Raw genomic sequence first — 27,712 nt, forward strand, 5'->3', positions numbered from 1 at the left:
CATCCAGCCAGTTTACTTTCCTGCAGTCTTCAGGCACTTCTCCCAAATACTATGATTGAGCAAAGGTTATTGAGAATGGCCTCACAGTGACACCTGCCAGCTCCCTGAGCACTCGTGGATGTGTCCCATCAGGGCCCATGGACTTAGGTATGTCCAGTTTGTGTAAGACTTCCCTGCCAGCGTTTCCCTTGGCTGGTGTAAGGAGGAGACAGCAGAAACCTTTTTCCAAATAGCCTTAAAACTGCCAGCTTGTCTTGTTAGGACGTAACTCTGAAATGTTGACTAATGGAGGGCACAGGATCCTGCTGACCTCTGCTGTCTGGTGCCTTGGTATAAACTTGTCCCAAGCTGAGTCCAGGGGTGTCTCATGGCCCTTGGGAAAGGAGTCGGTTCACGTTTCTTTCTCCCATCCCCAGTGAGTATTTTCTCTCTCTGGCTCGCTCTCTCTGTCCCATCCTTCTCTCTGTCCCATCACCTGGGAACTCTGAGCCTCTGCTAGCATGAGGAGGCTTTGCCCTTGCCGGAACCCAGGAGTGGGAATTGTTCTCTGAAGGGTGGACCCTGAACATGCTAGAACTGTGAAGGCTTGGCTGCTTTCAGGAGCTGCTAGAGGTGGGCCCAGGCTTAGTGCAGGGCTCTGTGAAGCCGGGGTGGTGTGGCAGGAGATGCAGCCTGCCGGCAAGACAGAGAGTGAAGAATGAACACGTGAGTGTGAGTAGGTTCTGCTGTGGGACCCTGATGAGGGGAGCCTTTGCAGGACGTGAGGTGTGGAATCGGCTGCTGTTTGCAGCATCTGGGAGCGTCACTGCGGGTCCATGTCTCTGGGAGAAGTAGATTCTGTTGGAGAGACCTCCCGGGAGTCTGTGCTGTTGCTGTTCCCCACTGGATGTCAGTGTGCTGGGGCTGGGATGGCCACTGTGGGCTGCGAGCAGAGGTGGGTCAGCTCCAGACCCCCATGGTGGTCCCTGCGTGTGGAGGGATGCGGGGCTGCTGCACGCCTCTGGCTTGGTGCAGGGACACAGGTATCTGGGGAAACCCCAGCTAGTCCTCAGCCCGCAAGGCTCACGGGGATCTGGGGACTGTGTGGCCAGAGCCCTCCCAAGTGCCCTGTGTTTGCCCGGCCCCACGGGCACAGGGAAGAAGCGCGTGGGCTCAGAGGGAGAACAGTGACCCAGCCTGTGGGGATCAGACTGGGAGAAGAGGACAGGGGGGCATCTACTGCTGGGACAGGGCTGCTGCTGAGTGTGCAGCGGCTGCGAGTCCTGAGATGGGGGTGCAGCCCTGCCCCCCAGCGTGTCGGCCACTCCCCGTCCCCAGCTGGTACCTCATTTAGGACCTTAACAAGCGTCGCTCTGTGCCTGCGCTGGGCCATTGCTGAAGGTGTTCAGCAGGAGATGTCCTCGGGCTGGTCTCTGTGGGGCTCTGCTTGGCATCTGCCCCAGGCAGAGACAGCGAATGGACCACCACCCTCTGAGCCCAACCCTCCAGCCTGGTTTGGACTCAGCGGGCTGTCCAGCCCTCCAAACTGTAACATCCCGCCTTAGGCAGGAGGATTGTGGAAGAAGGTGTCAAAATATTCTTAAAGTCAAGGCGATTGTCATCCACAGCTGTCATCCCTTCAGCCTTGGGTCCCATCCTTGCATTGCAGACCGAACACAGGATGGTCAGTCCATGCTGGCTGTTCCCCTCCCAGGCTCCTCCATGTGGCCAAAAACATGCTCCAAGAGGATTTGCTCCTTGATTCTCCCAGGAACCAAAATGTGGCTGACAACAGCGCAGATCCTTCCGGCCTTCGTTGAAGTGGGGGGTGCCATATTTGCTTTCCTCTGGTTGCCAGGGATCTCCCCTCATCTCCACCGTGTTTGCCAGAGAAGCTCTGTTTTCTGTCAGCATCCATTGATGAGCCCCTCGGGTTCATATGGATCAAGTTCACTGAAGAAATCCTGACCCAAACTTCTTCGCTGTCTGGCAGCTCTCTGAACCCTTCCAGAAAGCATGGAGGATTGGGTGACTTGGTTGGTGAAGACTGAGGCGAAGGGGGTGTTGAGTGTCTTGGCCTGACCTGTGTCTGCTGTCACCAAATCACCCACCACACTCAGAAACGGACCCTTATTCAGCCTTTTACTACCAATGTGGTGGTAGAGGCTCTTCTCAGCACCCTCAATTTTCCTTGCAAGTCTCCACCCCACTTGAACTTGGACTTTCCTGACACCATCCCTACATGCCTGGGCAATGTTCATAGAATCAAAGAATCATAGAATGGTCCAGGCTGGAAGGGACCTCCAAAGGCCATCTAGTCCGCCCCCCCCGCAGTCAGCAGGGACACCCCCAACTAGACCAGGTTGCCCAGGGCCTCGTCGAGCCTCTCCTTGAATATCTCCAGGGAAGGGGCCTCAACCACCTCCCTGGGCAACCTGTTCCAGTGCTCCACCACCCTCACAGTGAAGAACCCTCTCCTCATCTCCAGTCTAAATCTGTTCCCCTCCAGCTTGAAGCCATTGCCCCTCGTCCTGTCACTGCAGGCCTTTCTAAACAGGTTCTCCCCAGCCTTCCTGTAGGCTCCCTTCAGGTACTGGAAGGCTGCTATTAGGTCTCCCCGGAGCCTCCTCTTCTCCAGGCTGAACAACCCCAGCTCCCTCAGCCTGTCCTCGTAGCAGAGGTGCTCCAACCCCCTGATCATCCTTGTGGCCCTCCTCTGGACCCTCTCCATCAGGTCCATGTCCTTCTTATATTGAGGGCTCCAGACCTGCACACAATACTCCAGGTGAGGTCTCACCAGAGCAGAGCAAAGTGGCAGAATCACCTCTCTGGACCTCCTGGCAACGCATCTTCTGATGCAGCCCAGGATGGGATTGTCCTTCTGGGCTGCAACTGCCCACTGCCTGCTCATGTCCAGCTTCTCCTCCACCAGCACCCCCAAGTCCCTTTCCTCAGGGCTGCTTTCTAATACCTCACCCCGTAGCCTGTACTGATGGATTCCTCCTTCGTAGCTCGCCTTTGCGTCCGCCTCCCATATGCTGCCTTTTTGCGTTCCTGCTTGGCCAAGGTCATCTGCCGATACGTCTCCTTGTTTTCCTGAGCGCTGGGATGGACTGTTCTGCCTGAAGAATGCTGTGCTGAAGCCTTCCAGCTTTCCTGAGCTCCCTTGGCCTTCAGAGCTGCCTCCCATGGGATCCCTCCCACCTACCAGCTCCCTCTATAAGCTAAAGCCTTGCTGAAGTCCTGGCTCTGTGCTCTGTTACTCTCCTTCCTCATTCCCTTCAGGATCCTGAACCTCACGGTCGCTGCAGCCAGGGCTGCCACCATTTGCCACAGCCTTGGTGGGTCCCTCCCTGCCAGCAAAGAGCAGGTCCAGCTGCGTCACCCCAGCTTGGCCTTGGAAACTGAAATTCTTTGTGAGAGCCAGGGTCCGTGATCCAGAGGCTTCTCTTGGGTGCTGCTGCCTCCTCGGCAGCTTCAGCTCAGGGGTTTCCTGGTACAGCCTCCATGTCCTTGTCTTTAGAGCCTTTAGTGGATTTTTCTCTGTAAATGTGGGTAGTTTCTGAATCTCTACAGTTTGGTGTCACTGTGCCCTGAAGTGAGCTGTTCCATGTTTTTACATTTGGTTGAGCCCCACGCTTCCAGAGAGCACCCGCTCTGCTGCACTGGGACGTGGCCAGCAGCCCCGCGCAGGCTGAGCCCGGCTCGCTGCCCAGCGAGGGGACGGGTGGACATGGAGGAGGACTGCATGGCCCTGGGGACCACAGCCAGGTCCTGGCTCTGCACGGCCACAGCAGAACTGTGGGCACAGGGATGTCCCAGACAGTGGGCAACAGAAGGAGCTGGAAATACTGGGAGCCGTGGAGGTGTCACTGGGGGTGACAAGGGAAAGGTGACAGTCCTAGTGCCCATGTGAGTGTCTGTATGGGGCTGGGCTGGGACGGAGACGTGTGGGGCACGAGAGGCGGGTGGGGATGGGGTGTGCTGCGGGGCACGCAGAGCTGTAGCCCATTGCAGGCCGGACCTGGTCATGGCTGGCACAGGACAGTGCTGTGGACACCGGAGCTGCCCGGGGCTGTCCCGGGAGGATGCTGTGGGCAGAGTGAGGGGACAGGGCATGGAGGGAGAGCCTTGATCCATGTGCTGTGCACAGCTCCAGGGAGATACCACGCTTGGAGCCGAGCACATCCTAAGGAAGCAGAAGGACAGGGAGCACTGGCCTGCACTGCTCAGGAACCCGAGTCTCCGTCTCCCTCTCTCCCAGCCCAAGGAGCTGATGCTCTCAGAAACACGTCCCATGGGCAATAGCGGGATGTGTCCACACAGCTGCTGTCTCCTGATGGCACAGGATTTCCCTTTGGAGAATGGGATCCTACAGGGTGGAACAGGGAACCTACCCTGACTGTGCACCTGGTTTACCTGGGAAGGGGGTGGCTGCCTGGTCCACCCACCAAAACCAGTACAGAGGTGGTTTCTGAGCACAACCATCCCTTAGTCCTACAAGGGCTGCCAGACTCAGGGGTGGCACCAGTGATCAGAAGTAGCTCTTCAACAGAGAACATAATGAACCATGGACACAATTCACGTCTTCCTTCTCACTGCTGGCCTGGCTGTGACTGTGACTGGGAACATCTGCACTCTCGAAGTCAGGCCTCCAGGGTCACCACATGGAGCACCCTCTGGAGTCCCACCATGGGGAGGGAGCTGGGCTCCAGCATCACCACTGCCTGATGACACAGCACGGTGCGTTGCCATCCAACGCAGGGGTCTCCCTGCGCCAGTGCTTTGTGAACCCCTCTGTTCTCAACAGCCAGTGCTGCAGCCGCACAGACTGCGGTGTGGGCCAGGAACAGCCCTCGGCCTCTGCACCTTGTGCCTGGTGTCCGTGGAGATCCCGCTTGTGCAGGAGGTGACCCCACAGCTTTGTCCACTTCTCCTCTCTGTGTGCTGACCTGGCAGGCTCGGGCAGGTGTATCACTCCCAGCCACAGCCTTCCCTTCTTTCCTTCCTCCTCTCACCTGGCTCCTCCTGGTTCCTGGGAGGGAACGGCCAGTCTTGGTCCTGAAGGATGTTCAAAGGAGCCAGGAGGAGGGGGTGCTCTAGGAGCTGCCTTGGGGCTCAGGGCTGTTACTTCTGCTCCCACATGTTCAGGCAGCAGGCCATGCACAACCCCGAACGGGGTGTTTCCCGACCCCATTTCCTTCTTGTTCCTCAGGCAAACATCAGGACCCTCCTGAGTAAACTACAGTAAAACAGGCTTTGATCCAAGATTTGGGGTGGGCGTTCAGTGCAGATCCTGGGGTTGCCCTGCGTTAGCTTCTAGCAGAGTTCCTAGTAAAATATCCAGACTTGGTTTAAAAATTTAAACTGTGTCCTGGGCTGCATCAGGAGAAGTGTGGCCAGCAGGTCTCGGGAGGTGATTCTGCCCCTCTACTCTGCACTCGTGAGACCCCACCTGGAATACTGTGTCCAGCTTTGGAGTCCTCAACTCCAAAGGACATGGACCAGCTGGAACAGGTGCAGCAGAGGGCCACGAAGATGATCAGAGGGATGGAGCACCTCTCCTATGAAGACAGGCTGAGGGAGCTGGGATTGTTCAGCCTGGAGAAGAGGAGGCTCTGGGGAGACCTTATAGCGGCCTTTCAATATCTGAAGGGTGCCTATAGAAGAGCTGGGGAGGGACTCTTTGCCAGGAAGGGTAATGATAGGACAAGGGGAAACGGTTTTAAATTGGAAGAAAAAAGATTCAGATTAGATATCAGGAAGAAATTTTTTACTATGAGGGTGGTGAGACACTGGAACAGGTTGCCCAGGGAAGTTGTGGATGCCCCATCCCTGGAGGGGTTCAAGGCCAGGCTGGATGAGGCCTTGAGCAACCTGCTCTAGTGGGAGGTGTCCCTGCCCATGGCAGGGGGGGTTGGAACTCGATGATCTTTGAGGTCCCTTCCAACCCAAACCATTCTATGATTCTATGATTTCCAGGAGTGGTGAATTCACCACAGGCCACGATGAGCTCTTTTGGTGGTTACTGATCCTCACAGCTAGTGGTGTGTACCATGTCCCAGGCCGTGTGTGCTCTGCAGCCCGGTGCTGGCGTGGGGGTGACATGGCCTCTCCTGCGCCCTAGGATGGGCAGGGTTTGCCTTAGAGCACTGGTCCACAGGCGGTGCAACAGCAGGATGGGGATGTGGAGTGGTGGACACATGTGAACTCCTCTGAGGATGCCTCACCCCGGCTCTGCCGCAGGGATTGTCCCTGATGCCAGACTACTGGTTCCAGGAGGATCCTGCAGGAGATGGTGCTGGGTCCCAGGGAGATGGGGCTCCACTGCATGATAGTGAGAGCTCATCTGTTCTTCCCCCATCCCCAAAACCTGACCCAGCTCCTGTGGCAGAAGTTGGATTTCCAGAGAGCTTCCTGTTGGTGTCTGTTATGGGATGGTGACTGTGGGAAGAGAAAGGAGGCTACTCTGGAAGCACTGGAGCCTGTGGCCTGAGTAGCCCCAGGATAGTCCCTTACCCTGGCCGAGCCTGGTGCTGTGCAGTACGCAGCTGATGGGGGTTTTAGAGCACTTCCAGAGTGAAAAGCAGTTAGTTTTGAAAGAAATAACTTATTAATGTGCCATGCGGTGCCTATTCCAGTCACCATTTATCAGTCTCAGTTGTGTTTCCATCTGCAGTGGCAGAGAGCCTGGGCACAGCACATGGCTCGGGCTGTGGGGACAGGGACATCACCCAGTGACAGTGTCCAGCAGGGAGCCTGGGGGGGACTGCTGTGGTGGCTCCGAGTGCTCTGTGGCTGGAGCAGGAGAGGGGGACCCTCTCTCATGGTGCTTCTTCTGGCAGCAGCTGCAGGAGCAAATGCTCTGTACCGAGAGCGTGGTGCTCGTTGTGGGCTCTCAGCTTGGCTCTCCCTTGGGCACCCCCTCAGGCCAGAGAGCTGGCAAGGGGCTCTCTCAGTGCTGTCTCCCTTCCCTGGAGGCCATGGATCCTGGGCAGAGCTGGCAAAGGGCTCTCTCTGGTGCCTGCCCTCCCCGGAGGCCATGGATCTTGGGCAGGTGAAATGGTGAGGGGCTCTCCAGTGCCTGCTCTCCCCAGAGGCCATTGATCCTGGGCAGAGCTGGCGAGGGGCTCCCTCGGTGCTATCTCCCCTCCCTGGAGGCCATGGATCCTGGGCAGAGGTGGTGAGGGGCTCTCTCCATCACTGCCTCCCTCCCTGGGGTGCAGAGCGTATGTTCTGGGGGAGGGAGGTCCCACCTCCACCTGATTTATCTTTTCCTCCCTGGCCCAGCCATTCCCCGCGCTCTCCCCCGTTGTTCCTCCGTCTCTGGTGATGGGGCGAGCGGTTGGGGTTGGGGAAGGAGCCATTCCAGCCCCCGGCTGGGCCCTCTCCTTGGCGCCCGCGCCGCGTTCCTGCGCTGCTCGCTGATGGGAGCCGCGGCCCCAGCGCCGCTGCGGGGAGGAGCTGTGGCTGATGAGGCCTGAACTCCGCTTCACCCGGGGCTGGCCCCGCTGCCTCCCTTCTGGCTCCCTCCTCCAGCTTTGTTCTCAGCGGAGCTCCCGGCTGGTGGACGAGCCCTGGGCAGCGACATAGGGTTGGAGGGAAGGAGCTCTTTTCTGCCCACCCGAGCTCTGCCAGGAGCAGGGAGCAGTTTGAACCCTCCTGCTGTGTCCGTAGCTGCTGGTGCAATTCGTGTGCCCCGGGCTGTGGTGGGACCTGGGTCACAGAGCAGTGCCAACCCCCGGCATCACCCGACTGCTGGGCAGAGCCCCAAGAGAAGCACAGAGCCAGGGCTGTGGGGAAAATGGGGCTGGACTTCTTCCTGTTGTGTCTTAAGCACCTTTGCAGAAAAGAAGAAGCAGAGGGGCAGGGCAGCTGCTGGAAAAGCCTGGGCTGACCCCGGCCAGGGACACCCAAGTCAAACGGGGTGCAACTGGGATCCTTGGCGTCGGCGTGAGGCTTGGCCTTTCTGCGGCCCCTCTCCATATGGCCTTTCCCTTTGCTAAGGGAAGTCTGTTGACCTGGGTCATGGATGCTGCCCCAGGGGTGCAAGAAGGGAGGTATCTCCTGCAACAGGGCACCTCTGGTGGTGCAGGGACCCATGGCAGCTCCTGAGAGTCTGTGGTACTGCTGCACTCCCCCAGCTCTGCGTCCCCTCACAGGGACTGGGCCAGCGTGGGCTGATGCTGGGGTCCCCCCCAGTCGCCTGCAGCACTGGCCAGGGCCCTGTCTGCAGCCAGCGAGCCCTGGCAGGCCCTGTCCTCTCGCAGGGAGGGCTGCGGAGAAAGTGGTGGCTCGTCTGGGACAAGAATGGCAGGGCTGAGGCAGCAACTGTCGGTCTGCTCTGCTATGGCTAGCTTTGAGGGCCATGCGGTGGCTGTGGGCCACGGGGCAGGGGGCGGCACGGGGTTGTGGTGGTGATGGGCTGGGTCTGGCTGGTGGTCTGCTCTGTGGTGCTGGCCCTGCTCATGTGGCACCTTCCCTCTCCAGGTGACAGCCACCGACGCAGACAGCGGCGCCTTTGGCTCCCTCTCCTACTCCATTGGCTCCGGCATTGGCAGTGTTGTCCCCACACAGTTTGGCATCGACAAGCACACGGGGCAGCTGTGCACGGTGCAGGCTCTGGACCGCGACGAGGGCACGTCTGCCTACGATTTCACCATCACTGCTGTTGATGGGGTGAGTGCTGGAGAGGGATGCGATGCTGCCGAGGCGGCACTCTGCAGGGGATGCTGCTGTCCTTGCCCCTGCTCTTTGCACCATCTCTGATCTGATCCTTCCCCAGGGCGGCCTGAACTCCATGGTGTATGTGAAGGTTTTTCTGGAGGACATAAATGACAACCGGCCCGTGTTTTACCCGCTGGAGTACGCTGCCAGCATCAGCACACAGAGCATGCCTGGCACAGCCGTGCTGCGTGTCACTGCCCACGACAAAGACGAGGGGCTGAATGGCAAAGTGACCTACCGCATCGTCCTGGGGAACTCGCCTCCGCTCTTCTCCCTCAACAAGGACACGGGTGAGCGAGAGCTCAGGGGGCAGCCATCAGGGCAGTGGGGTGCAGGTGGCTGTAAAGGCCAACCTTAGGCTCCCTGCTTGGCCATCGTGGCAGAACAGTCTGGTACCAGAACGTGTCTGTTCCTCTCCCTGCCATGTCTTCCCTGCCTCGGCTTCTCCAGCCTCTGGCGGCCCCTTCCCAGACTCAGTCTTGGACCTCTTGATTCTGCTGCCTGCTCCATTCCTCATTTTTCCTATCTTCCTGCCTCTCCCCCATTCCCCATCCCTGACGCGCTCGCCTTCCCTCCCACACACTGCTCAGTTTACCCCATTGGGCTGTGTCCTGCTCCATTTCTTATCCCTGCCCAGTTCCCCCCCCTCCCCTGCCCAGTTCACTCTCCTTCCCTACCACTCTGTCACACCTGTCATTACCTGCATCTGCTCTGCCTTCCTTTGGCTGCCAAAGCCAGAGCAGTTTCTTCTGGGGAGGTGGGTGCATCAGGGATGGGGCTCTCAGCAGGACAGGAAGGTGTCCTGTGCTGAGCACAGGTGTTGGGGTCTCTCCACACTGGTCCCCAAGTTCCCAGAATGTGACTGGGCTGAGACAGGTTGACCAGCCACCCTAATGCAGCAACACCTCCTTTGTAGGGCCTGTTGAGGATGATGTCTCCAAGAGCCTCCCTGCAGCTTTGCCCCATCTGCTGTGTCATCACCCTCACCCTGTGCCCTGGAAGCCCTGTTCCCTTCTTTTCCTCTCCCAAGACCTGCATCTGGTTTGTTTCCCCCAGCCCTCACCACTCCTTAGCTCAGGCTGGGGCTTAAGGTTGAGAAAGGAGGATCTGGGGAGGCTTTCCCGGGAGGGTTCCTCTTCTTTCCTCCAGTTTTTCCATGCCGAGTTCCACCCTGGGACACACATTGTTTGTTGCCCCCTTAGGTCTTTCTTTTCAAGCTTATGGTTTGTCCTGTTCCCTTGGTGCCAGGTGGCAGGTGGGGGTGCAGGCATTGAGCCCCCTGAACTGCTTTCCTCCCTAGGTGTCATCTCCCTGTCATGGTCCCTGAGTGGTAAAGCCAACACGCTGGTGCAGCTGGTGATCTCAGCACAAGACGGCGGGGGCCTGCAGGCACAGCCCAACGCCCGGGTGAACATCAGCATCGTGGAGGGCACGGTCTCTCCCCCTGTCTTCGAGCAAGCCCAGTACTTCTTCACAGTGCCCGAGGACGTGCTGCCGGGTGCCAGCGTGGGGGCTGTCCGGGCCCAGAACCCTCCAGGTACGGGCTTGTCCCTTTGTGTGCAGCCACTCTCCCTGTCCCTGCGTCTTCTTGAAAGTCCCATCACAGTCCCTTGCAGAGCAGCCCTGTCCTGGGAGCTCCATGCACGCACAGAGCCACACGCAGCCAAATGTGGGCCCATACGATTGTCCCTCAGTTCAGGACATGCTCTCACACCTGTACTCACACACACCTGTACTCATACACGTGGGTGCACACACATCTGTGCATACATGCACACATACACAGTGCCACTGCCCAGCCCTGCTGCACATGCAGGGGCTGAGGAGGTGAGACGGGTATGCAGATCACAGAAGCATAGAATGATCTGGGGTTGGCAGGGACCTCTGGACACCCCCCAGTCCAACCCCCTGCCAGAGCAGGTCCCACCCAGAGCATGTTGGACAGGAATGTGTCCAGGGGGAGTTTGAATGACTCCAGAGAAGGAGACTCCACCACCTCTCTGGGCAGCCTCTGCCAGGGCTCTGCCACCCTCACAATAAAGAAGTTCCTCCTCATGTTGAGATGGATCTTCTTATATTCAAGTTTGTGCCCATTTCCTCTTGTCCTGTCACTGGGCACCACTGAAAAAGGCTGGCCCCATCCTCCTGACACCCACCCTTGAAGTATTTATAGGTGTTGATCAGATCCCCCCTCAGTCTTCTCTTCTCCAGACTAAGAAGACCCAAGTCCCTCAGCCTTTCCTCATATGAGAGATGTTCTCATCCCCTCATCATCTTTGTAGCCCTCTGCTGTCCCCTCCCCAGTAGTTCCCTGTCCTTCTGGAACTGGGGAGCCCAGAACTGGACACAATGCTCCAGATGGGGCCTCACCATGGCAAGAGAGATTATTGCTCCTCTTTGTTTCCCTGTCCGCAGGCCATGCAGATGACATCTTTTATTCCATCTCCTCGGGGGATCCTCATGGCTACTTTTCCATTGACTCTGCCTCCGGGCAGCTCCGCACCAGCCTCCCCCTCGATCACGAGTCCCAGGCGGTTCTCATTCTGGACGTCCAGGCCCGGAGTGGTTCACCTCCTGCCTACAGCAACACACGCGTGAAAATCTCTGTGTCGGATGTGAACGACAACGTCCCCGTGTTCCCAGCCCCCTCTGACTCCATTCTGCTGCCAGAGGCCACAGAACCCGGGACAACGGTGTACACTTTGCAGGCTGAGGACCGTGACAGCGGTGCCAACGGCCAGGTGAACTTTGAGCTGGCGTCGGGGGGTGATGGCACCTTCAGCGTGGAGCGCTCGTCAGGAGCGGTGCGACTGATCGGGGCCCTGCAGTACGAAGCCAGCGCAGCCTACAGGCTGGCCATCGTGGCCCGGGACGGTGGCGTCCCCCAGCTCAGCTCCACCTTCACGCTGCTGGTGCACGTGCAAGCCGAGCACGACAACGGGCCCATCTTCGACACGCTCACCTACCGCGTGGAGGTGCAGGAGGGTGTCCCCGTCTCCACCCGCTTCCTGCAGGTGCGGGCCCTGGCGCGCGACGCGGAGTCCCTGACCCTCACCTACCACCTGCGCGCCGACGGGGACGCGGCCAGCTTCGGCATCGTGCCCGACAGCGGCTGGCTGTATGTGAAAAGCGCGCTGGACCGGGAGACGCGGGACCTGTACGTGCTCACTGTGCTGGCCTCGGCGGGAGGCAGCGCTGCCGGGGGGGAAGCCCGGAAAACGGGCACCAGCACCGTACGGATCAGCGTCACCGACGAGAACGACAACAGCCCCCGGCTGAGCGAGGAGCGTTACTTCTTCACGGTTCCCGAGAACCAGGCTCCGGGCAGCAGCGTGGGGAGGGTGATGGCGAGCGATCGGGACGCTGGGCAGAACAGCCGGCTCACCTACCGCCTGCTCCAGCATGACCCCAGCTTCCTGATCCACACGCAGACAGGTGAGGGAATTCTTTGCTTCCTGGGGACAGGGAGAAAGCCCGGGGCAGGTCAGAAGTGATGTGGGTAGGGCCAGTGCCACAGCAGAATGTTTGTCTGCCTGCCCCTGCGGTGCCGGGCTACCCAGCAGCATCCCTGAGCTCTGCTCTAAAGCGCTTCAGGGCTGAGCTGTGTCCCCACCTCTCCATCCCCTCACAGGGGAGCTCAGCACCAAGCACAGCCTGGACCGGGAGCAGCAGTCCAGCTACCAGCTCCTGGTGATCGTGCAGGACGGGGGGGCGCCGCCCCGCAGTGCCACAGGAACCATCTATGTCACTGTGCTGGACGAGAACGACAACGCTCCCGCGTTCCTCCACGTGGGCAGTGGCCAGGAGCTGCCCGTGCAGGTAGGGGCCGGGGGGAGCCCTGCTGAGCGGGGAGTGTGGTGGCCTCTGGGGTTGGGGCAAGCAGTTCTGTGGGGGCAAAAGGGCAGGGGCACCCAGGACAATCATAGAATCATTCAGGTTGGAAAAGACCCTTGGGATCATCGAGTCCAACCATCAGCCCCACTCCACAAAGTTCCCCCCTCCACCGTATCCCCCAGCACCACATCTAAATGACTCTTAAACACATTCAGGGATGGTGACTCAACCCCCTCCCTGGGCAGCCTGTTCCAGTGTCTGACCACTCTCTCTGTGAAGAATTGTTTCCTAAAGTCCAGTCTAAACCTACCCTGTAGCAGCTTGAAGCCATTAGGGCAACAAAGATGATTAAGGGATTGGACCACCTCCCTTATGAGAAAAGGCTCAAAGAGCTGGGGCTCTTTAGCCTGGAGAAGAGAAGGCTCCGGGGTTGGAGCCAGACTCTTTTCAGTGGTTTCCAGCGATAGGACAAGGGGCAATGGGTGCAAGCTGGAACATAGAAAGTTCCATTCAAATATGAGGAAAAACTTCTCCACGGTGAGGGTGATGGAGCCCTGGAACAGGCTGCCCAGGGAGATCATGGAGTCCCCTTCTCTGGAGATCTTCAAGACCTGCCTGGATGCAGTCCTGAGGGATGTGCTCTAGGCGTTCCTGCTTTAGCAGGGGAGTTGGACCAGATGATCTCTAGAGGTCCCTTCCAACTCTGACAATTCTGTGATTCTGTGATTCCCTCTTGTTCTATCGCTAATTACCTGTGAGAAGAGACCAGCACCAACCTCCCTACAATGTACTTTCAAGTAGTTGTAGAGAGAATTTCAGGGTAGGAGATGAGGGGGCAGAGGGTGCATCCGTGCAGCAGCCAGGGCGGTGTGATGAGTCTGACTGAGCTGTGGTGAGGTGGGCACATCCTGGTGAAATACAGATGCCTCTGTGCACAGAGCAGGTGAGGGCTGCCAAGGGCTCTGAGACCAGGATGGACCAGCAGAGAGAAGGTCTCGGATCAAACGTGCCTGCAAGGAGGGAAGGAGAAAGGGAGCCCTAAAGCTGACCCAGGAGGAGGGAGGCAGGGGGTGCTGTTAACTTTTGGGGTGACCACACAGCTTTCTGGGAGGTTGAGGAAGCACTGCCCAGCTGGACTTTGCCCTAACAAGAGGTTTCTGAGAATCTGCTGAGGGTCCCAGCCCAGCTTTCCCTCTCAGCACTGTGTGGTGGTGTCCCGGTGGTCACTGAGTGTGCTGCAGACTGAGTCATCTATGTGCTGCTCAACAGAAGTGGCTGAGGACCAGCCCCACACCCCCAGCTGGCCACATCTGCTCTGCTGTGGCCCTGCCGAGTGGCCACTGTGGCCAGGGCTTGCAGAAGCCAGCCCAGTGGTGCTGGCAGCAACAGAGCAGGATGGGCACAGGGGCCCTGTCCTCATCATTCCCCCCACACAGAGTGGGGAGAACTTGCAGCTGAAAGGATGTGGCTGCTCCAGATGTTGCTGCGCTTGGGGCAAGTGTGCTCAAAGCCACCTGCACCGTGTCATTACGGCGTGGTGACATGATCACAACCTTCCTCTGTCGTTAAGTCCTGCCCGAGCTGCACACCATAGAATCATAGAATAGTTCAGGTTGGAAGGCACCTTAAAGATCATCTTGTTCCACTCCCCTGCCCTGGGCAGGGACACCTCCCACCACACCAGCTTGCTCCAAGCCCCCTCCAACCTGCCCTTGAACCCCTCCAGGGATGGGGCAGCCACAGCTTCGCGGGGCAACCTGGGCCAGGCTCTCACCACCCTCCCACCAAACAAGTTCTTCCCCACATCTCAGCTCCATCTCCCCTCTTGCAGGGTCAAACCCTTCCCCCTCCTCCTAGGGTTCCCCTCGCTCATCAGGAGTCCCTCCCCAGCTTTCCTGGAGCCCCCTCCTTGAGGGACTGGAAGGGTCTCCAAGGTCCCCCGGAGCCTTCTCTTCTCCAGGCTGAGAAGAGGCAGGTTAGCACAGAACTATATTGGCAGGTCACTGCTGCACCTGGGTGGCCATTGTGGTCTGGGCCAAACTGGCCACCAGCACAGGACCCTGGGGACACTCTGCAGCTCCAGCCAGACCTTCCCTCCACATTACTTTTTCCCTTCCCATTCCAGGTTGTGGCCATCCCTTGCCCGGCCACCTTCTTGCGTGCCCCACAGGCCCTCTCTGCTGGCTGGACGGTCTGGCTGGGCCCAGTTGAAGGCACCTCTTGGGGATGGGTGGGGGCAGAGGAAGGCACAATTAGGCTGAGTGGGACTCCGGCCCTTGGACCACTGCTGCTGGCCAGGGGCCACCCAGCCGGGGCATCGCTGGGGCTGAGGCCGGACGGTCTCTGCGCAACAGCGTTGGTCACTCTGTGTCTGCTGTCCCCTGTGTCCCATCTCCTCTGGGGACACCCGCAGCACTCACACAGCAGGTTCTGCAGCTGGCTCCAGTGCTTGGGGGCATGACGTGTTGGGACGGTCCTGCTAGAGCTCGGGAGGTTCTTTCTCATAAAAAACATCCTTCAGGGCAAGGCTGGGACAGGTTCAGGGTCCTGAAGGTAAATGCTGTGACAGTTTTGAACAAAACAAATATTTGGGCACTTTGGTTTGCAGCTGTCCTGCTGGAAGCACTGGTAGAGAAGGGTGAAGCAGAGGAAGAGGCCACTGTTAATCCTGATGTCAGTGTAGGAGGAAGGCTTGCAGGGAAAAGTGAAAACTGAATGATAAATTCAGTTTGAATTTATGAAGACAGACTGAGAGAGCTGGGGTTGTTCAGCCTGGAGAAGAGAAGGCTCCGGGGAGACCTTATAGCAGCCTTTCAATATCTGGAGGGAGCTACAGAAGACCTGCAGAGGGACTCTTTGTCAGGAAGTGTAGTGACAGGACAAGGAGTAATGGTTTTAAATTGGAAGAGGGGAGATTTAGATTAGATATTAGGAAGAAATTCTTTACTGTGAGGGTGGTGAGGCACTGGAACAGGTTGCCCAGGAAATTTGTGGATGTCCCATCCCTGGAAGTGTTCAAGGCCAGGCTGGATGGGGCTTGGAGCAACCTGGTCTGGTGGGAGGTGTCCCTGCCCAGGGCAGGGGGGTTGGAGCTCGATGATCTCTAAGGTAAAAAAGATGAGGGGTGTAGAAGGATCTCGGATTCTGTGATTCTGTGAGATGAAAATCACTGTTGCCAACTGGAAGGCAATAGACACGGCAAAGAGCGATACGAATCTCACCGGCACAGTGCTGGGCTCTGCATCGGCTGCCTCGGTCGAGGGAGAAGATCCCTGAACTGGGGCATTGCTGTGAAATCACCGCTGTGTGAAAATGCCAGCTCAGGGCTCAGCTGCAGTCAAAAAGGCAAATCAAATGCTGGGTGTTACTAGGAAAGGGACAGGGAATGAAAGAAAACATCGTGACCCTACATCTCGGATTCCACACACGATCTCTGCCCGGCCTCCGTTCCGCTAAGTAAGCAGCAGTGCTAGGAAAAGATATTCATGTGATCTCCAGCAGATAATGGTCTCCATGCAGAAAGAAAATCCTTGAGCGTTCTTTGGCGTGGAAGAAGCTGCAGGAACAGAAGAGGGGTGGGCAGTGGATGGCGCAGGGAAAGCTGGGGGCAAGGCAGAAGTTGTTTTTTTCACCACACAAGACCTAGGCAACTTCATAAGAAACGACCAGGCAGCAGGTTTAAAATAAACAAGGGCAGTACTTTTTCATGCAGAACATAATTAAATTGTGAAATCGTTGCCAAAAGTTACATGGGTTCAAAATTAGATGAATTCATGGAAAGAAAAAAATCCATCAAAGGCTGTTGAACAAAAATATGGTCTGTGGCTGAGGAAGTGACTTGGCCACGGGCTGCGGCAAGGCGGGAGGTGTCACGGGGGGGTTGTTCCATATGTACCCAATTTCTTGCATCTTTCCTGCCTGCCCACTGCCGGGCACCCCCAGAGCTGTGCCGGTGGCTGAGATGGGGCTCTCTTGTCTTTGGGGCGAGCTGGTGTTCGCAGCAGCCTCCCTGGAGGCGTCTGACCAGGAGGTCCCTGCCCGGCAGCAGTTGGCTAGGACAGAGGTTTTTGCAGAGATTTTTGCCGAGGCACAACCACTTCTGCTGCTGTTTATTCCTCTGTTTGTGCCTCTGAAATGGCGTTTGTAGACAGAGCCCGTGTGGATGTCACTCGTTTGTCTCCTCTGCTGAGTCACCGCTTGTCTCCGATGGAGTTTGGCTCCTGGAGGAAGGGGAGCGTGGCCATGGACACGCAGCAGGAACCCCCTGCCATCCTGGTGGAGGGCAATTAGGGATAGCATGGAGGGCAGCCCCTGCAGAGGAGGGGCTGGAAGGGGCTTCTTGAACCCCGCTCAGAGGTGTCTATGCAGACGCTCCTTTTCACGAGCAGCCCAGCTATATTTAGGTCTTATGTGTCCATCACCACTGTGAAACGCTGCTCCAGATTCCTTGATCTGGTAGTTAGAAACCATCTCTTAATTTCCAGCCTAAACTAATTTCTGACCACTTTATACTCATTTGTTCTCATGCCAATATTGTGTTTTTGCTTAAATAGCTCTTCTCTCTCCTCGGAATTTCCCTCCCCTCTCCCTGGTGTTTACAGAGCGCAGTCACATCACTGCTCGGAGGCCAGCTCCTACAGCCCCCCCTCCCCGAGCCACCCCCCCAGGGCCAGCAGCCTGTGCAGCAGCATTAACACTTGCCCCCTCCCGGGAGCCTGCAGCCTCTTTCCTCGGGTTCTTGCTCTGATTCCACTTGCCTTTTCCATAAATGCATTACAGAGGTCTCACACAGAGCTGGCCCAGCACAGCCGGTCTGTGAGGGTGCCGGGGGGGAGGCCATGGGATGTGGATTTGAGATCTGTAACCTCGGGACATGGATGTGATGTCTTCTGGTGTGGAAGGGACCGCAGAGCCCATGCCCAGGGGGGCTCTGCCCGTGGGGTGCTGGGGGTGCGAGAAGCAGAGACAGGGGTGGGCTGTTTGCTGAGGGCGCTCCCGAGAGCTGACAGTGGTGGGGGGGCCATGATGGGGATGTGTCCGTCTCCATAACTGTCCAGGAAAGGTCCTTGCACGTGGTGCTGTTCCCTGCGGTCTCTGTGAGGACACTGGTAACTCACCTCGGAACGTGGGGGTAGTTGAGCATGTTCGTAATTAACCTCTTGATGGTGCCGTGATGCGCTGGTGTAAAATGGTGGTGCTGGTGCCTGCAGACGGGCAGTCAGCAGTGCCAACAACGGAGAGAAGGGAAGAGCCCCATGAGTCCCAGTGTCTGAGCCTGGGAAGAACTGCCAGCTGCATTTCCAGGGATTGCAGACCTCCCGGGGCTGGCTGGTGGGAGCTGGGGGAATCACCCCCCATTTCCAGGGTACCTGCCCTCAAGCCCCTCAGCACCCACACCTCTGTGGGGGGCAGAGAGAACTGGGACTGCCCTGGGGCCCTGGATTTTCCCGGTTGTAGGGCCTTCGGGTGTGACAGGGGTGGAACAGTGTCCTCCCATCACCCTGCAGCTCGCTCCCAGTCGGTTGTCAGGGCAGAAACTCCCTGTGCCAGCTTTGCTGTGGGCTCCTCCGTATTGTCCAGCTTCAGACACGGCCTGTGGGTCTTGCCAGGGGGCTGTGCATGGGGTGCAGGGACTGGTGCAGATCCCGTGCTGAGCTGGGGGGTCTGGGGTCGGTCTGAAGGTGCCCTGTGCCCCTCAGTCGCTCCCTGGGCTGTGCCGCAGGTGCTGGAAGAGAAGCCATCGGGACTCCTGGTCGCCTCCCTGCAAGCCAAGGACCCCGACGAGGGTGAGAACGGGACCATCATCTACTCGCTGATAGGTATGAGCTGCGGAAGTGAGTAATTGATGCTGCCTTGTGGCCACCACCCCTGCGGGCAGACGGGTGCCCACTGCCCGAACCCCCACACACCACTCTCCCACCTCCATCCCAGCTGCCCCTGTCCCCCCTGCTCTCTGCCTCCCCCTCCAGCGTTTCCCCTTCTCCCCGCAGGAGCCTGGGCAGAGCGTTTCACCCTGCACATGGCCACGGGAGAGCTGCGGACGGCCACGGTCCTGCGCCGCTCTGACCGCCCTGAGTACATCTTCACTGTGACAGCCAGCGACCGGGGCACGCTGCCGCGCAGCACGTCGGCCATCGTCCGCATCCAGGTACCAGCACCCCGGCCCCTGTTGTCCCTGCATCACCCATCCCTCTGCCACCCCTTGGAGGACACCGTGCAGCTACTCGGCAGGCTTCCTCCCCCCTTCTCACCCTCCACTGCCTTTGTCCCAGGGCACCATCTGCCCTTGCTGGGCTCCTGATCCAGCCCTAAGGTCCATGTGGAGAACTGGGATGGGGAGGGGGGGTCTGTCTGCCACTGCGCATGTTCTCCTTTGTCGAGTGCTCGACAGCATTCACGGTGAGCAGTTCTGTCTTCTCCAGGCTTGGACAGCTGGCTGTGTCCTAGATGTGCTACCGCAGGGCAGACCTAAAGAGGTCCCCTGCACAGAGACATTAATTCTTCCAAGCGTTGACTGAGAAGGGTTCTGGACACGCAGGGGCTTCTCCACCTCTGTATAACCACTCTCCATGATATTTGAAAAATCATGGCAGTCAGGTGAAGTCCCTGTGGATTGGAAGAAGGGAAACATCACACCCATTTTTAAAAAGGGTAGAAAGGAGGACCCTGGGAACTACCGACCTGTCAGCCTCACCTCCATGCCTGGGAAGATCATGGAACAGATCCTTCTAGATGCCATGCTTGGGCACATGAAGGACAGAGAGGTGATTCAGGACACCCAACATGGCTTTACTAGGGGCAGGTCCTGCCTGACAAACCTACTGGCCTTCTATGATAGAGTAACTAGGTCAGTAGATAAGGGACGACCTATGGATGTGATCTATCTGGACTTCTGCAAGGCCTTTGACATGGTCCCCCCACAAGCAGATCCTGCTGGCCAAATTGGAGGGGTACAGAATTCATGGGTGGACTGTTCAGTGGATAAGGAACTGGCTGGATGGTCACATCCAGAGGGTGGTACTCAAATGGCTTGAAGTCCAGATGAAGAGCAATGACAAGTGGTGTCCCTCAAGGGTCCGTGCTGGGACCGGGACCGTCTAACATTTTTATCAATGACATAGACAGAGGGATTGAGAGCACCGTCAGCGAGTTTGCAGATGACACCAAGCTGTGTGGTGTTGTCGATACACCAGAGGGACAGGAATGTCATTCAGGGGGACCAGGACGGGCTGGAGAGGTGGGCCCAGGTGAACCTCATGAGGTTCAACAAAAGCAAGTGCAGGGTTCTGCACCTGGGCTGGAACGATCCTCGCCATCAGTACAGACTGGGGGGATGAGGTATTGGAAAGCAGCCCTGAGGAAAGGGACTTGGGGGTGCTGGTGGATGAGAAGCTGGACATGAGCAGGCAGTGGGCACTTGCAGCCCAGAAGGTCAATCGCATCCTGGGCTGCATCAAAAGATGCGTTGCCAGCAGGTCCAGAGAGGGGATTCTGCCACTTTACTCTGCTCTGGTGAGACCTCACCTGGAGTATTGTGTGCAGGTCTGGAGCCCTCAAGATAGGAAGGACATGGACCTGATGGAGTGGGTCCAGAGGAGGGCCACAAGGATGATCAGGGGGTTGGAGCCCCTCTGCTCCGAGGACAGGCTGAGGGAGCTGGGGTTGTTCAGCCTGGAGAAGAGGAGGCTCTGGGGAGACCTAATAGCAGCCTTCCAGTACCTGAGGGGGGCCTACAGGAAGGCTGGGGAGAGTCTGTTTCCAAAGACCTGCAGTGACAGGACGAGGGACAAGGGCTTTAAGCTGGAGAAGAGCAGATTTAGATTGGAGATTAGGAGAAAGTTCTTTACTATGAGGGTGGTGGAGCACTGGAACAGGTTGCCCAGGGAGGTGGTTGAGGCCCCTTCCCTGGAGATATTCAAGGTGAGTCTCAACGAGGCCCTGGGCAACCTGGTCTAGTTGGGGGTGTCCCTGCTGACTGCGGGGGGGTGGGACTAGATGGCCTTTGGAGGTCCCTTCCGGCCTGGACAACTCTATGATTCTGTGATTCTATGATTCTATAACTTTGGCACTCGCTGCCTGACACATCGGCCCAGGCAGCCAAATCCTTTCCCTGCTGTTAGTGATGAGCTTCCTCTTACAGCAGAGACTCTGGTTTCTCCCCAGCCCCCCACTTTTGCAGTGCACCATTTCACATCTCCCTGTCCCTGTTCTTGCAGTTCCCAAGGCCATTTGACTCTCCTAGTTTAATGTTTTGCTGTTCCCCTGTGCTGGCGGAGCCCTCTAACACCGTCAGCGAGTTCATAACATGCTCAGCTTTCTTTTGCCCTTGCACCTATTCCAGGAGCCGCCTCCGCAGAGGGCTGTTAATTAATCCCTCTCCCTGAGCCAGTAGCTCTTTTAGTCCTGTCCATCACACCGCCACGCTTAGGCTGTGCCTTTCCCCGGTTTAATAGGTGATCTCCTGGGTGCTGCTGCACTGGAGCCTGGCCCACATCTGGGCGAGTTAGAGACTCTGTGTTCGCTTCATCCTTGAAGCTTCATCCTACCATTCTGTGATTCTTGAGGGGAGCAGCGCCATCCCAGCCTGGCACGTCTGCCTTTCGCCATTCCACGGTACCCTCTGTACCATTTCCCTTTTATGCCATGGTTGTTCTTGTCATTAAAGTCTTTCTACAGCCTTCAAAGTGTCGAGGCCAGGCTGGCTGTTCCTTGAGCACCTGTTTGCATCCCTGTAATGTATCTGTTTGCTTTACAGTCGCTGGTTTCGATACCACTCGGGGCTGACAGTTTTGCTGTGCTCTCTTTTTCCCCAGCTCCTTGACATAGAATCATAGAATCACATGGGGTTGGAAGGGACCTCTGGAGATCATCCAGTCCAACCCCCCGCCAGAGCGGGTCTACCTGGAGCATATTTCACAGGACCTTGTCCAGGTGGGGTTTGAATGTCTCCAGAGAAGGAGACTCCACCACCTCTCTGGGCAGCCTCTGCCAGTGCTCTACCACTCTCACAGTAAAGAAATTCCTCCTCATGTTTAGGTGGAACTTCTTATACTCAGGTTTGTGCCCATTTCCTCTTGTCATGTCACTGGGCACCACCAAGAAAAGACATGACTTCACTGAGTTCTTCAACTTATTTTCCCTTCAGATAACACTGGCTTTTTGTGCATCCTCGCCCCCATCCCCAAATTAACTTCAGTGTCTTTAATAAAAGTAGAGATAGTATTTATTTATTTTTGGTCATACTGGGTCATCTTCCTTCTCTGTACCTCTTGTCCAGATAGTGTTACTTCTCTTCTTGCCCGCTCTTGTTTTGCAGAATGTTTTCTGGGGATGTCTGATGGGGAGGCCGGACTAGATGACCTTTGGAGGTCCCTTCCAGCCTGGATGATTCTATGATTCTGTGATTCTGTGATGCCTTTGCAGTGCCTGACAGGCACAGAATCAGCCCCACAGAGCGGTGGAGGCAGGAAGGCACCTCTTGAGCTCGCCTTGTCCAACCCCCCTGCCCAGCCAGGGCCACCAGAGGCAGTTGCCCAGGACCGTGTCCAGGTGGCTTTTGAGTGTCTCCAAGGATGGAGACTTCAGCACCTCTCTGGGCAACCTGTGCGGTGGCTCGGTCACCTCACAGTGAAAAGCATTTCCTGATACTCGGAGGGAACCTCCCGTGTTCCAGCTTGTGCCCGTGGCCTCTGGTCTTGGCAACGGGCACCACTGGGAGAAGCCTGGCTCCGTCCCCTTTGCACCCTCCCTCCAGGTATCGATGTACTTTGATCAGATCCCCCCGAGCCTTCTCTGGCCGGTCAGCAGCTCTGTCCCTACCCACCCGAGCTCCTCAGGTAGAGCACGTCTTCACCCTCTCAAACCCATGCTTATCTCGGGTTGCTGTTCCTTGTCGGGCCACAGGAGCTGAGACCTGTTCTCTGCAGGCCCCGTGTCCCCCTCTGGCTCCCCGACAGTCCCCTGGCACACAGCACCCCGGTGTGTCCCTCACTGCCGCCTCTCCCCGCAGGTGCTGCCGTCCTCCCGGGTACTGCCGCGGCCCGATGCCACCGTCCTCACCCTGCACCCCCTGGAAGGGGTGAAGCCGGGGTCTGTGATAGGCTCCGTAGCACCCCCAGAAGCACCTGCTCGAGGACAGCTGACCTACACGGTGGTAGGAGGTGGTGGGGATGGCACCTTCGTGGTGGACAGTGTAACAGGGGAGATTTACGCTGCCCGGGAGCTGGACTATGAGGCTGGGGCACGGCACGTGCTGCAGGTGAGCGCCGAGGACACGCAGCAGGGCTATCCCTCCAGCCGGCTGGTGCTGGTGCAGATCCACGTGCAGGACTGCAACGACCAGGCGCCCACCTTCCCCGAAGACCCCATCACCATCGTGGTGCCCGAGAACGCCCAGGCCGGCTCCTCCATCTTCACCTTCCAGGCACTGGACGGGGACGGTGTGGGTCCCAACAGCCAGGTTCGCTACGCCCTGCTGCACCAGGAGCCCCCTGCCACCCCCTTCCAGCTGGACAGCCGCTCGGGGCTGCTCACCCTGCGCCACGGCCTCGACCGGGAGGCGGCCGCCTCCTTCCTCCTGGTGGTGGAGGCCACCGACCAGGCACGCAACGTCAGCCAGCGCCGCTCGGCCGCTGTCACCGCCCGCGTCTTCGTCACTGATGAGAACGACAACGTGCCCATCTTCCTTTCGCCTGCGGCCGTCAGCGTCATGGAGGACCAGCCGACAGGGTTCGTGGTGCTGCATGTGGTGGCCCAGGACAATGATCTGGGGGAGAATGGGCGCGTGAGCTACTCGTTGCGAGCAGGAAATAGTGATGGCCGCTTCCACCTCAACCCCAGCACCGGTGAGCACAGGGGGTGCAGGGTGGGCAGTGGGGACATGGGACGTGGGCGCTGAGGAGGGTGCAGGGGTGTGTGGGGACGTAGTGTGGGGCACAGGAAGAGACTGGGGAACCCGAGGGAGGGAGACTTGTGGGGTGCATAGGGGCCCGAGCATAACGCCTGGTTGGCATGAGGTTGACATGGAGCGTGTCCAGAGAAGGGCAATGGAGCTGGTGAGGCGTCTGGAGCACAAGTCTTGTGAGGAGCAGCTGAGGGAGCTGGGGGTGTTCAGCCTGGAGAAAAGGAGGCTGAGGGGAGACCTTCTCTCTCTCTCCAACTTCCTGAAAGGAGGGTGTAGCCAGGGGGGGGTCGGTCTCTTCTCCCAAGGAACAGGCCATGGGACAAGAGGAAACGGCCTCAAGTTGCCCCAGGGGAGGTTCAGGCTGGAGCTTGGGAACAATTTCTTCCTGGAAAGGGTTATGAAACCTTGGCAGAGGCTGCCCAGGGCAGTGGTGGAGCTGCCATCTCTGGAAGGGATTTCAAAGCTGGGCAGAGGTGGTGCTGAGGGACATGGGTCAGTGGTGGCTTTGTCAGTGTTGGGTTGATGGTTGGACTCCATGGTCTGGAAGGTCCCTCCGAACCTAGACAATTCAATGACTTTATGATCCTGCTGTCCCTGCTGACACCTGGCTGTCCCAGCTCATCCTTGTGATGGCACACCCTTGTGATGGCTCTGTCCTGGGCACACTCAGGTCAGTACCACGGTCCCAGCTCGCCCCTCTCCCCATGTCTGCAGGCGCGCTCTCCATCGTGCGGGCCCTCAACAGGGAGGAGGTGGTGCAGCACAACCTGACCGTGGTGGCCACAGACCACGGCTTCCCACGCCGCTCCGCCACACAGCTACTGTCCGTGCTGGTGCTGGACGTCAACGATGAGGCTCCTGCTTTTGAGAAACCTGAGTATGAAGCACACATCATGGAGAACTTGCCAGCTGGTAGCTCTGTGCTACAGGTGGTAGCCACGGACCAGGACCTGGGTGAGGATGCAGGGCAAGGGTGAGCTGCCCTGCTCGTTGAGAGGCCCTTCTGGAGGTGCAGCACCCAGGACTGGGTGCTCCCTGTTCCCTTGCACCCGGCTTGGAGAGCATGGCTGACCATGTAGGGAGGGGTCATCACCTGGAGATGGGCGATGGGCTGAGTCCTGGGAGAAGCTGAGAACGAGAATAGGGACCGTGATTCTCTCTGCTCCCCAAGACAGTGGCCTTTATTCCTTGGAGGTTCCTTGGCCCATCGTATCTTCCAGGAGCTGGGCTGGGACCTCCCTCCACCCCACATCTCTGCCCCAGCTTTACTTGCCATCACCCTCTCCCCTGGGCGGGAGACCTGGGAGGAGGGAGGAGCAGGGGGCTCTAGGGTTGCTGCCGGGCTGCCCTCAAACCATGTTCCTCCCTGCAGGTGCCAACGGGCAGGTGTCCTATGGGACCCTCTCTGGAGGACCCTTCTCCATCCACCCACAGACAGGGCTTATTGTCACCACGCGTGCCCTGGACCGGGAGGAGCAGGAGCAGCACGTGCTGATGGGTGGGTTGGGCTGTGTTGGTGAACGAGGGCTCGGCGGGCGTGGGGCAGAGGGGGGCAGGTGGGTGCTCCCCACTGCTGGGGTGGGGCAGGCCACGGGAACTGATGGCCATGGTCCAGGGGAGGCCCCGGAGATGCTGGGAGGGCTGGAGCCCCTCTGCTGGGAGGGGGGGCTGAGAGAGTTGGGGGGGTTCAGCCTGGAGAAGAGAAGGCTCCGGGGAGACCTTGGAGCCCCTTCGCCATAGGAGGAGGGGGAAGGGTTTGACCCTGAAGGAGGGGAGATGGAGCTGAGATGTGGGGAAGAACTTGTTTGGTGGGAGGGTGGTGAGAGCCTGGCCCAGGTTGCCCCGAGAAGCTGTGGCTGCCCCATCCCTGGAGGGGTTCAAGGCCAGGTTGGAGGGGGCTTGGAGCAACCTGCTCTGGTGGGAGGTGTCCCTGCCCAGGGCAGGGGGTGGCACTGGAGGGGCTTTAAGGTCCCTTCCCACCCAAACCACTCTATGATTCTATTCTATGGGGTTTGTGGGGCAGGCAGGGTTGGTGGGTGGTTGGAGCAGGCAGGAATGCCGGTGGTCCCTCGCCTGGCTGCCCCTGTGACTGTCTGGGTGTTGGTGTGTGACGGCCTCGGTGGGGGCTGCCAGTCCTGGGGGCAGCCTGCAGTGCTCTCCCTGTGTTCCTGCAGTCTACGCGCGGGACGGTGGGCTGCCCCCCAACCTCTCCAAGGCGACTGTGCGGATAACAGTAGGGGATGAGAACGACCACGCGCCGCGCCTGGAGAGTGAGTCCTGCTCTGTGGAGGTCCCCGAGAACCAGAGCCGCGTGGCACTCTACACCCTGCGGGCCACCGATCCCGACGGGGGCGAGAACGGGCGCCTGGAATACCGCGTGGCAGGTGAGGCGCAGGAAGCCCCGTACCTTCTCCCTCGGCTGTTGGCAAGGGCTGTTCACCCCGGGTTGCCCCGTGGCTCTGGGAAGCATCACCTGTGACAGTTCCACCTCAGTTCTCTCGTGCTCCAAACCACGTGTAGCTGCGGCCACCTCCCAGCCCTCTGGTTTCTCTGCCCCCAGTAAAGAGCACCCCAAGGTCTGGACAGGCTGCACTGCCTCATTCCCCAGGCTCTTGTCTGGTTCCCCAGGCTTGGACTAGTCCCATCCCTCTCGTGGCTGCTCTGGCCTCTTGAATTTACAGGTTGGTGAGATCTCTTTGCTGTGATCATGCCGTGCATTATCCAGGGGCTCCCTGTGACAGCAGCGCTGGCCTGTAAGGTGCTGGAGCCTGTTCTTGCACACACACACATAGAGACACGCAGAGACAGACAGAGCTGGGCCAAGGAGGTGCAGTCCCACCAGGGCCTTAGAGACCAGCTCACCCTGCCCTCCCTGCCAGGCCACACTGGGATGGACTTCATGCTGTCTTCTCCATAGGGCAGGTCCTGCCTTGCACCAGTTATAGTCACCCTGGCTTGTTACTCCCTCTCTTCCTTTCCAGATGGAGACCCTGGGCAGGATTTCAGCCTAGACCCAGTCTCGGGTGTCCTCTCCACTGCTCGTGCCCTCGACCGGGAACAAGTTGCATCCTACAGCCTCACAGTGGTGGTGCAAGACCACGGCACCCCCCCGCGCAGTGCCACTATGTCAGTGAACGTGCGGGTGTTGGACCTGAACGACAACGCGCCTGGTTTTGCTCAGGCCACGTATGTGGTCGAGGTGCCTGAGGACTTGCCAGTTGGCTCTCTGGTGCTGCAGCTGGTGGCTGAGGACCCTGACGAGGGCACCAATGGGCAGGTCTCTTACTACCTGGGCAACGAGTCGCTTGGCATGTTCCAGGTCGAGCCGCAGAGCGGGCGCATCAGAAGCGCCCAGGCGCTGGACCGGGAACGACACCCCAGCTACAGCTTCCTGGCCAAGGCCGTGGACTCGGCTCCGTGGGAGCCCAAGAGCGCGGCTGTGCGTGTCACCGTCACCGTGCGGGACGTCAATGACCATGCCCCCGCCTTCCTGCACAGCCCCCTCACCGTCAACCTGTCCCGCCACACGCCACTCAAGCAGGTGGTGGCCACCATGAGGGCGGAGGACAGGGATGCAGGCGCCAACGCCTCCATCCTCTATCGCCTCGCCACCCCCAACTCTGCATTCGCCATCAACTCCTACACGGGGGAGGTCCAGCTGCTGCAGCCCCTGGGCTCGCTTAGCCAGCGCCAGCGGACGCTCTTCATCCTGGCCACCGACCTGGGGCAGCCGGCCCTCTCCTCCACCGGGGTGGTGGTGATCCACGTGCAGGAGGAGCCCTACCAGGGGCTGCGCTTCCCCCGCAGCACCAGTGACGTGGCCCTGCCAGAAAACGCTGCCCCAGGTATGAGCTGGGCAGGGTGACCAGCAAGGGCTGGGATGCAGTGGGATGGGACAGGAGGGAGAGTGGGCTCTGGGCTGGCAAAGCTGTGGGAAACTCAAACCCGGGAGCACTGTGGGGTTTTGGGGAGCCCCGTTATGCGTTGGGTAGACCTGAGGGAGTGCAGGGTCTGGCTGGTGCCGAGGCTGCCCAGGGTGGTGGTCCCTGTGGGTTTTCTCAGGCTGGTCAGGGCACTGTAGGCAGTCACAGGCACCCATTGGCTCCTGGAAGGTCTCCAAGGGTCACAGTGAGACCGTAGAGGGGCCATGGACGGGCCCCATGAATCCTGGCTGCTCCCGGCCCAAAATTACCCTTAGCTCTCACTTCCCCTGCAGCAGTGTCGTTGGTCAGAGCTGTGCTCCTGTGGTACAGTGTGTGCTGCCCACAC

General features: G+C 58.7%; 1 protein-coding gene across 1 annotated transcript in view; it reads left to right on the forward strand.

Moving 5' to 3' along the window:
* Positions 1-27,712, forward strand: part of DCHS1 (dachsous cadherin-related 1) — an 88,343-nt gene that overhangs the window by 47,319 nt on the left and 13,312 nt on the right. The window contains exons 3-14 of the mRNA XM_014961538.1: positions 8,470-8,658; positions 8,765-8,996; positions 10,007-10,243; positions 11,122-12,141; positions 12,338-12,525; positions 18,263-18,359; positions 18,531-18,688; positions 22,550-23,384; positions 24,158-24,397; positions 24,816-24,941; positions 25,618-25,827; positions 26,425-27,288. Coding sequence (XP_014817024.1) covers positions 8,470-8,658; positions 8,765-8,996; positions 10,007-10,243; positions 11,122-12,141; positions 12,338-12,525; positions 18,263-18,359; positions 18,531-18,688; positions 22,550-23,384; positions 24,158-24,397; positions 24,816-24,941; positions 25,618-25,827; positions 26,425-27,288 — 4,396 coding nt within the window. The remainder of the gene's footprint in view (positions 1-8,469; positions 8,659-8,764; positions 8,997-10,006; positions 10,244-11,121; positions 12,142-12,337; positions 12,526-18,262; positions 18,360-18,530; positions 18,689-22,549; positions 23,385-24,157; positions 24,398-24,815; positions 24,942-25,617; positions 25,828-26,424; positions 27,289-27,712) is intronic.

Source organism: Calidris pugnax, unplaced genomic scaffold (genome assembly GCF_001431845.1).
Source record: "Calidris pugnax isolate Ruff unplaced genomic scaffold, ASM143184v1 scaffold607, whole genome shotgun sequence".
NCBI classification, from domain to species: Eukaryota; Metazoa; Chordata; class Aves; order Charadriiformes; family Scolopacidae; genus Calidris; species Calidris pugnax.